General features: G+C 40.0%; 1 protein-coding gene across 1 annotated transcript in view; it reads left to right on the top strand.

Annotated features, from left to right (window-relative positions):
- Positions 1 to 10,977, top strand: part of PPEF1 (protein phosphatase with EF-hand domain 1) — a 125,994-nt gene that overhangs the window by 81,820 nt on the left and 33,197 nt on the right. Inside the window, 4 exon segments of the mRNA XM_006157973.2 lie at positions 1,288 to 1,454; positions 4,658 to 4,694; positions 5,880 to 6,029; positions 10,509 to 10,643. Coding sequence (XP_006158035.1) covers positions 1,288 to 1,454; positions 4,658 to 4,694; positions 5,880 to 6,029; positions 10,509 to 10,643 — 489 coding nt within the window.

Here is a 10,977-nt window from a genome sequence, read left to right on the forward strand (position 1 = left end):
AACAAGCCCCCCAGCATGTTTTAAAAGCCACTGGGTCCAGGAATTAAACAATGGTTGGCCATGTGGGAATCCAGCGCCTTAACCACCACACTACCTGCTGGCCTGAAAATTAGTCCTCTTATTACACTGTGCCACTGCTTGTTTATGTCTTTCCAGTTACCTTCGGTATATGTTACATCACATAGATAATTTGGCATCCCTAAGTTATATGCTGTAACCTGTGTATGTGTGTGTGTGTGTGTATATATATATATGCTATATATATTATATAATACATATATACAATTAAAATATGCAATACACATATATAATAAAATATATCCATATATGTATTATATTTATATATTTTATATTGCATAATATATAATACATATATTTATATAATATTGTTATATATTGTATATTGTTATATACATTTTATTATATATCTAGATTATATACTGTTATATAGTTATTTTCTCAGTTATTTCTATTTTACTAATACGAAAAATTTAAAATATATATAAATAGTAGGATGTTGTGTATAAAGTTATAAGGTTTTCTTATGTAGTTCAAAATCTAAGAAAAAGAATTTTAAATAGTTTGAAAAGGGTTAATTTAGCTCGAATTTGTATATTAATATGTGTATTATTTTTTGAAGATAGCATTTTTAAGGAGGATATACATGTTGATATATGAGTACTTAAATTTTTTCTCTTTATAATGTATTTTAAGACATTTAATTTAATCTAACAATAGGAGTACACTTAGCCATTTCCTTATCAGATATGATGCTCAGAAAATGTAACCACGTTGCATATGTTTGTTCCATCTTAAACCGCTTCCATGTAGCTGTAACCATTGTCCTATTCCTTTTTGTGATAAAATTGTATTTTAAAGTAGTCTCATACTCAAGAGTGATATTTAAAATATTTAACAACTAAGAAAAGTTCAATGAATGACCTGGCGTGTTTACATCAAAGCATGCTGGCAAAGTCGCAGCCTTGCCCATGGCTGCATCTCACAGTACCTTTCACTTGCCTGGGATACTTTCATATCCATTCTCCGAGGTAATAAAACTCCCTACAATCTTCCTGTCCAAGCTCATTCTCACTTCCAGTTCCCTTGCAGGAAATGCCTGCCCTGGAAGACTGGAACTGGTTTAAGCTAGTAAGCAGATTTTTTTTCCCAATGGAAGAACTGACTCAGCCTCTTTTTTTTCCATATTCACGGGGACATTTGTTATTTATGAATCCTTCCATTAAAATTGCATTCTTTTAACCATTTCCCTCTCTCCTCCTTCTACAGAATGGTCTCCCCTCAGAGAGCAACCCATATATTTTTAATGGTGATTTTGTAGATCGAGGAAAAAATTCCATGGAGATCCTCATGATCCTGTTTGTGAGTTTTCTTGTCTACCCCAATGACCTGCACTTGAACAGAGGGAACCATGAAGATTTTATGATGAATATGAGGTAACCTAGGCCTTTAGATTTCCTTTTTGTTTCTCATTCTGGAAAATGCTCTACTAAGTGAGTATCAATTGCTCTGAAGTCCCTTTCCTGTCAGTTCTGTCCTCCTGCTGCTAATTCTTTCCCTTGCTCCTCTACCCACCCTTCAGAGGCCAGATTATGCGTTGATAGGTTTCCTAGAGCAGGTGTGGAGGTGTGGTAGGTTCTGTGAGCGGATTTAGATGGAATTCTTCTGTTTCTACTCTTTTGGCTTGCTTCAGATGTTGTCTCAGAAACTAGTACCGTGTTTCTCACTGATGTATATATTTTTTTATGATGTGGTAATTGCTTCTGGCATAGCTGCTCATAAACATATTTGAGAACAGCTGTAACATAGCATTTCAACTATCTGACTCACTGGAGATGTGAGGAATAAAGATTGGTTAAGTGGTTTAAGAACGTTTGCTGAAAGGCACAGTAGGTGACAAATGTTCCCGTTTCCCTTCTTTCTTCTCCTTCCTTTTCTTTTCCCCCTCTAGCTCTTATTTTATGAAAAGCAGAAATTGGTTTTGCTGGAGGGCAGCAGAAGGTATGGCTGGGGTCTCTTGCTTTTGGTCCTGGGATTTTGGGCATCTTGATCTAAGCTCAGCAACTGATTGGTTTTGTCTTTTGAGCAATTTTGCCACCTGGCTCAGGTATAGAATTTTTATTCTAATTCTCAGTGTGTAGAAGCAAATGCTAAATCTGTGAGGGAAAAAAAAAATCCAAGGACTATTATCAGAGGCCCATTATATATAATATAGCCCAATACTTTTATTTGGGCATGACATTTATCCTTTCATTTGCTCTGTTTGCCAACCATATTTGTCTAATGCCTATAATGGTTAACAAAGGAGGTATAGCCCTGCCCACATGCTTTACATCTAGTGGGGAAGACACATGCTAAACAGGTTTTTGAAGTGTAATGAGTTTGTAAAGGTGGGGGGACAACGCCGTCCAAGGAGTCACAGAATGTTCTCTCATAGAAGATATATGGCATTTGCATAGGAACTGGATGATGAACTAGGCAATAAACAGAGAGCCCTGGCATGGCCATGGGAAACTGTGTGCCACAGTGAGGGAGCAACTTATTTTGAGACAAAACTGTTTAGACTCGAAAGAAGCTCAGGAGGGCAGGAGCATAGACTGAAGGACATGATGGTACCTGATCAGGCTAGAGATGTAAGAAATGGTTAGTGGTTCCAAGGAATTTGGACTTTTTTCTAAGGACTATAGAACAGAATTGAAGAGCATCATAAAAATTTTCACTTTAAACTATGGCAGGAAGAAGAGTGATTTGGAGAAGGGCAAGAATGGATATGAGGAAAGGCCAACAGGTGGCGTAGTGGTTAAGGCGTTGCACTCCCACAGAGCCAACCGTGGTTCCAGTGCCAGACCTGGCAACTTGAAAATCACACACTAGACACATGTGCATGCCCAAAATCCTGAGAGAAGACAGAAGAGAAGCGATTGTGGCATGGTCATCCCCCCTGGGGAAGGGGGATGATTTCTCACTTTCCCTCCCACTGTCTTTCTCTCTCTCTGTCTCTCTCCAGTGAGCACATGTGCCTTACAGCAAAAAAACCTGGAAAAAAAAAAAGAAAGAGGGACCAGCAGTTAGTGTAATGGCTATGTCGTTGAACTCCCATATAGTCACCCCCGTTTGAGGCCCAGATCTGGTGGCTTAAACTCATGCCAGGCGCATGTGCATGCCTGCCCAAGATCCCGAGAGGAGAATGGAGAAGGGATTGTGGCATGGCCATCCCCCCTGGGGGGTGATTTCTCGTTTTCTGTCTTTCTGGTGAGCGCACGCGCCCTGTAGCAAAAACCTCTCAAAAAAAAAAAACAAAAAAAAAAAACAAAAAAAAACCAAAGAATGGATATAAGGAGATCAGTTACGGAGTAGTTGAAAAGGTATCAATAGATGAGGAGTTCTCACCTAGACTAGGGTGGTGGCAATGGAGATGCAGAGAAATAGATTGGAGAGGAGTTTAGGCAGGTTTCTGGTTTGAATCTGAAAGAACAGTGGCATCACTCACTGATATTGGGGACATAGAAAGAGGAGATGGTTGGGAGGAGGAATATTGGTGAATTTAGTTTGGGGCAAGTCAATTTGAGGTACTGTTGAGTACACATATCCAGAGATCAGAAATCAAGTGCAGTCTGGAGCCCAGTCCTGTGGTGGTGTTAGTAGCTGAAGTCCTGGGCCAGGATGAGATTGTTAAGGAAGGCAATGAAGGGAGGAGAGGACCTAGAACACAATCTGAAGGATTAAAACGGGGCAGAGAAGGAGATTCTGAGGACCCAGAAAAGTAGGAGGAAAACTGAGAGGGTTTACTGTCATAGAATCCAGCAGAAAAAAAGTTTACTAGGAGAATGGTACTGTATTTAGTGTTCCAGCCAGGGCAAGAAAGGAAAGGACTGCAAGGTGTTTGTTGGATTTAACAGCATGGACACCTTTGGTGAATACAGGATGAAATTCATCTTGGAAAAGCTAGTGCTGCAGCATAGAATCCTGGCATGGCGTGATTTGCATGGCAACATGGAGTATGCTGTGTTCCAGCTTCACAGTGCTGGGTATTAAGGGGAACTATTGTCCCAAAGCAAGGAAAAGTGATTGAAACAATTTCAGTCAAGTCTCCCTTATCTACTGTTGTTCAAGCATTAAGATTCCCAACACTTTTCTTTAAAACATTCAGTACTGTTACATGACCTATATCAGAGCATAAAGAGCCAACTTGTTGTCTTCTAGACTTTTCTTTTATCTTTTCTCAACCTTTTCTTTCTGATATTTATTATAAGATGTCTGAGAAATTCTAACTGAAAACTATCTATCTAAAGTCTTCTCCCACACATCTTCCTCCAGCTGCCACAGAACACTTCTCTGAATACTTGCAGCTTTTACACAACCTATGCCCACCACATATTTTTGAAATTATCCTGAAAACCTGTCTTCTTTCCCCAGCTATACTCTAATCTCATTGAGGGTAGGGACGGGAGGATATCATTGGTTGCTTTTGTTCTTTTCCATCATGCCTAGCAAAGACTCGGGTAAGTAGTAGTTCCAAGTGAAGTCTAGTTTCTAGATTTCTTAGTACTTGTGAGAGTGAGGTGTCACAGGTTCTCCTTTTTTCATGACTCATGTTAAAAGTTAACAACTAATTAGTTTAAACCCTTTTTTTTTTCAGGTATGGCTTTACAAGAGAAGTTTTGCATAAATACAAGGTAACATTTAGACTTTCTTTTAGTATTCTCTTTGTTGTTTATACATAGTAATTTTAAAAAGAGCCAATAGAGACCAGATGGGTGCTTTAGGAAAGGTGATGGGCCAACTCATCAGAATTCATGTCATGCCAATGAAATAAAAGCACAACAAGAAGCCCTGGCCATGGTCGTGCTTTATGTTTTTCTTTGGCTAAATCACGTTTTTTATTGTGACTTTTATGTAAGTTTTAGCACAGATACAAACATTTTCCATTATTTTAAAGGTGCCTGAGATTTTTTTTTTTTAATTCAGGTATGGTAAAACAAACACAGAAATAATTGTCATGAAGAAGAGGGTTTTATTCAGTTTCCTAGAAACAGGAGATAGCAGGCCACACTCAGGGGACCACATAGTGAAGAACCAGAGTGGTTAGGAGGCAGAGGGAGCAAGGGGAAATGATGGGCAAGAGTTTTTTGTTGTTGTTGTTGTTTGTTTGTTTGTGTGTGTGAGAGAGAGAGAACGCACCCTTGACAGGGCCTCGTCTCATTGCAATCCCCCTTCTCCAGCCCTTCAGCTTCTCAGGGTCCTGGGAGCCCATGTGCACACCCACACACCTGGTGTGTTTCCAGGTTGACTTGAGGACCTGAACCTGGAGTTGCCATATGGCTTGCAACCTCGCAGGACACTTGTGCAATAGTAACAGGGCCACAAGAGTCTTTATTATGGTTTTCATGGGAGGGAAAGGGCAAGGGGCCTCAGTGTAATCAGATTTAGGATTTGGCTAGTTTAAATCATTTTAGCCTACTTTGGGGCATAGGGAATGTACCTAGTTGTCTGGTACTTGGCCCTGGGGTGATTAGAGCAGATAGTGACCCTGAGTGTGAAAACCCAATAAAGGAATGGTTGGAGAGTGTGGGCTCTAGATTGGTTGGTTTGCATATGAAGGTGAGTAATTTGCTATCTCTAGGAATTAGCTAGCCCTGGGAGGGGCAATCTCGCCACTAGGGTCAGCCAAGCCCCAAGAAGTCATAGTATCAAACATAGAGAATAAAAAGTCATGATTCATACAGGCTAATTGGTTACTGACCCTTTGCCGACTTCCTTTGGGTGGCATGAAAACTGTTGCTTTTTGTCCATACATTGGGACTATTCGGTAAACTGAACGTATCAGAAAAGCGAAACTTATTCAAAGCTCTTACTTACAGCTACACGGAAAGAAAATCTTAGAAATCTTGGAAGAACTTTATACCTGGCTTCCAATTGGTACGATCATTGACAACGAAGTCCTGGTCATACATGGTGGTATATCAGAGTCCACAGACTTGAATTTACTCCACTGTTTAGAAAGAAACAAAGTAAGAAGTAACATTTGCATGAATCTTATAAGAGAATATGCATCTCTTCATTTCTTATTTTGAGTTGGTTTGTGTTTTAGTAGTGGTTATAACTCCGAAAAGATTGGTACCAATTCTAAGAAAAATCTGTGGCTGTGTGATAAAGAACTAAATGTGTAACCTCTATATGTGGAAAATATCTTTTAAAACATTCATTTTGAAAGTGGAAAATGAAGACACGTTAATGTTTGATATAGATTCAAAAGGTGGAAAAATCATGATTTTTAAAAAACTTAATTCCAGGGACCAGCAGATGGCGTAATGGTTATGTTACTATACTCCCATGTGGTCAACTGTGGTTCGAGTCCCGAACCCGGTGGCTTAAAACATGCCAGGCATGTGTGCGTGCGTGCCCCAATTCCTGAGAGGATACTGGAGGAGAAGGGATTGTTATGTGGCCATCCTTCCTTTCTCATTTTCTGTCTCTCTGTCTCCCTCTGTCTCTCTGGCAAACGCACGTGCCCTATAGCAAAAACCTCTCTAAAAAAATAATAAATTTAATTCAGAATTTTAGTACATGGTAAATATACAGATAACCTAAAATGTACCACTAAAGCCATTTTTAAAGGTATAGTTCAGTGGTATTATGTATATTCATATTGTTGTACCATCATCTTCACTGTCACTATCATTCATTTATAGAACTTTTCATCTTCCTAAAATGAAACTCTGTATGTATTAAATAATAACTCCCCATTCTCCTCCTTCCTGTAACCTCCAGGAACCACTATTCTACTTTCTGTCTCTATGAATTTGACTATTCTAGATGTCTCATATAAGAGGAATCCTATAGTAGTTTTTTCCTAAATTGTCATGATTTCTCTTATACTTCAAATGGCTCAAGATAATTTTTTGGAAATATTTTAACTGTAAATAATTCTATTAAATACAACAGAAGCAGAGCAGGAACCTATCTAAAATCTCCGAGGGAAGCAGCTGTGTGGCTATAAAGATGCCACACCTGGTGAAGGGCTCCTGGATGGCCTTTCACGGGACCTGGGGTGTCTATTTCTTCTGTCTAAGCCAAGCCAACACCCCTAGTTTAGGGGCAAGTGGGTATGATGTGGGTATGAGGGCCAATAGCAACTGTGGAGCCAGATGGTGGTAAATGGTCCTAGAGGGAAACCAGAGCTGTTACCCCTCAAAACAGAATCACCTTCCAACCAATCTGGGCAGGTGTGGTCTAGAGCTGGAATTTAGTCTCATAGAGACAGAAATGTAACTCCTATTGTACCTGGAGTTTTTGGAGACTTTATGAACATATGAATAATAATATTGTTGCTACTGTCTTCTCATCCTTTTAATTTTTGTTTAAAAATGACCTCCAGATTAGTTTATATCTCCTTTTATATACTCCAAAGCCCCTTGTACATGTCCTACATAACAGCTACCAGACTTAAAGAAGCCATCATGGGGCCAGTAGGTGGCGTGGTGGTTAAAGTGCTGGACTTCCACATGGCTGACTACAGTTCAAGTCCCAGACCTAGCAGCTTGCTTTCTTACTTTCCCTCTCTACCTCTGTCTCCCTCTGTCTCTCTCTGTCTGTCTGGCGAGCGCACGCGCCCTACAGCAAATTAAATAATAATAATAATAATGATAATACATTTTAAAAGAGCAAGCCATCATGGGACTGCTTGTATGCGGTCTTCCTCTACATCTTTAGTTCACTGATAAAATGCCAGCACCTGAGATGTAGGAAGTACTCAATAAATATTTGTCACATACCTCCTAGGGGATTTAAGTCCAAAGCAGAGCAAACCTACAACAAAACTGGACAGAAACTTTTCTATAACCCTTTCCTAATACTGTGGTGGTTTGACCTACCTGCCTCCCCCACCTCACTGAAATGACCATACTTCCTGATATACAGCTGCTGTCCTGTTGGAATTGTTCATAGTGCTTTCTTTTACTCTGAAAACTGTCCCAGTTGCAATTGAAAGGCCACCTGAAGTTTAAGACACCTTTCTTATGTAATCAGCAAATAGTCAAGCCAGTAAGATGTTTTGATCAAGATGAGACGGTCGGTATTAACATAAAGAGTGGCTAAGGGTCTAGCGAATAGCAAATAAGATGTTTTGTTTTTTTTTTTTGCCAAATATTGGCAAGTACATGGCACACATGCTGCACTCCACTGGCACCTGCTCTGTGACTACTGTGCGAATCAGCCATGCTAGCCACTACCAATTGATCAGATTGAAAGCTCTTGCTTTCCTAAGATTAGCCTGAGTAACCAGCCCCTTTGTAGGACTTTTTGAAATATTGAGAACATATTTCTTGAATGACTCTTTCTAGCTCTGTGGAGACTCTAAGTCGAGAGCACCTTGACAAAGTAAAGACTGAGGCTCTGACATCAGACAGATGGAAATAGGTTTATATCCTGCCTTTCCCCCTTCCTGGTTGGGTGACTGGGCAAGGCAGTATAGTTTTCTAAGCCTCAATTTCCATACCTATAAATTCCAGGTAAAAATACCTGCCATATTGGATTGTTGGGAGGATTTAATATAATTACCAGCTCTTTCTTTTTTACTGATTCTTGGATCTGAAGTTTGAATTTCAGTCACCAAGATAGACCCTAGGGAGAAAGTTTTGAGCCAGTGATCTTCCCAAGATACCTCAAATTCCACCCTCTGCAGAGATCACTGTTCTGTCTGCTCATAAGAATGGTTTTAAAGATTGAAATTTGGGGGCCATCAGATGGCATAGTGGTTACATCACTGGACTTCCACATGGCTGACCATGGTTCAAGTCTTGAACCCAGTGGCTTTTAAACCACACATGGAATGTGTACATGCATGTCCAAAATCCTGAGAGGAAAATGGAGGAGAAGGGATTGCAGCATGGGCACCCGCCCTTGGGGGTGATTTCTTGCTTTCTGTCTCTCTGTCTCTCTGGTTAGTACACATGCCCTATTTTTAAAAAAATGAAATTGGACTTGTATATTGTTTATGTCTTCTACCCCTCCTTGAATGAGGTCAAAGAGGCAACAATACTACTACTTTTTTTCTTTCCTATCACAGAGGATCCTCCAACTGTAAGGATGGCTATATTTCTGGTTTGCACCTGTCATTGTAGTACAGTTGTTAACAGGGGAGGGTTAGGGTTAGCAGAACTTGATAACAATTTCCATTGTAGGTTCATTAAAATGATTTTGTTAGGTTGGTGTGGTTCAATGCAGAGGAACAGATAAGGAAGATTCTACAAGACTAAGACTCTGATTTAGTATTCTTCAATCTCCCTAGCAGGGTGTGGAAAAGGAGAAAATGGTGACCTAATGCCTTGACAAGAGGGTGGGGGGTCAGAGGGTAGGGCAAAATATCCCAATCCCAAGTGGCTTGGAAAACTTCACAACCATATAGACCACATGGCCTTGTCCAGTGAGTTCACCAAAAGTGAGTTATATGGACCTAGGTTCAAAGTCCTCCCCAGAATTTTCTGTTCTGCCTAAGATGTGGAGGGCATTTGCTACAGGGAAATAAGGGAGGGTAGGCTATGAACTAGCTAGTAACAACTGACATAAATTTTTCAATTAGCTCAATGAGATAGGACTTCAGAATAAGACTCAGTTTTATTTTTGAAAAATAAAGTTATAATTTTAATTTTTTATACAACCAAGTTTGTAGAAGATACTAAATGTTACCACAGAGAATTGCTTGTCTCTGAACTATGGCCCCTGGTGCAATGGAAGAATTTTAAAAATCATTTTTTACAAAGGTATGGCGCTAAAAAGAAACAAGTAAAAAATAATGGTTTCAGGTTGTATAAGGGCATGCAGAAGGAATATAAGAGTTGACATGCTATCAGAATGACATTTTATTTTCCAAAGAAACACAGCAGCTTTGTTGCTAGGATTAGATAACATGCTCAATTTCTGGCTGGATCAGGTTAAGAACTGCACTGCATTTAAGTTGAAGAGCTTCCAAATTTTTAAACCAATGTTCCCTTTTAGGACTTTCCTTGACACGGATATACTTCTCATTTCTCCTGGAACACACAACAAATGAAAGCCAGCTACCCTCTTAAAAGAGGAGTTTCTGAACTCCTCAAAGCCCTGTGTATCTCTATAAAAGCTCAGAGGGAGACTGGTGTTCCCTGCACTTAGCATCTTCCATTTCTATGACGATGCTCTAGAACATGTCTAGCACCTATACACGTGGCTCTGTGATCCCTTAGAAACTCTAACAAGAATTTTTCTCTGTAGGGCAACATCTCTTGTTGAAAAATGGACAAACACAATTTGATAGGCTCACTTTACAGCCACCAGTGGATCAACAAGATATAGGAGGTGGGGAAGATAGAAAAGGTGACTTTTTTTTTCTTTTTTTTCTTTTTTTTCATTGAGTTGAGGCACAACAATATGGACAGAATCCCTACTGGTGCATAAGTCTCTGCATGCAACACAATAAGCAGAGGTTTTGGCTAACGCATGAATTTGTTCTGTAGATGAGGTCTGTGTTAATACCACCAGCACCAGTAAGTGACAACTATTGCACTGACGTGAAGAAAAATAAACTACCTGGAAAACTTAAATCAAAAGAATCGTCCTCTGAACAGTTACCAAAGCATGAATGGGAACAGGTAGGTAATCTAAGTGTTCACCAGAGGGGGCTGGCAGGGACCTCCCTGAGCACGCCAGGTGCGTGTGTGTGCCTGTGATCCAGGCCAGCTGGGGCTGAAGGTGAATCGTGGTGTGAGGACCTTGTTGGAGGTGCTTGTCTCCTTCCAGTCCCTCTCCCTGTCTCTCTGTCTGCCTTTCATGGAAAAAATAAATTAAATATTCTTCAAAAAGAAAAAATTTTCACCAGAGTGACAATAAAGACATCTGCATAGGGGCCAGCAGGTGGTGTGGTGGATAAGGGCGCTGGATTCCCACATGGCAAACCATGGTTCAAGTCCTGGACCTGGTGGCTTG

Source organism: Tupaia chinensis, unplaced genomic scaffold (genome assembly GCF_000334495.1).
Source record: "Tupaia chinensis unplaced genomic scaffold, TupChi_1.0 Scaffold000567_1, whole genome shotgun sequence".
NCBI classification, from domain to species: domain Eukaryota; kingdom Metazoa; phylum Chordata; class Mammalia; order Scandentia; family Tupaiidae; genus Tupaia; species Tupaia belangeri.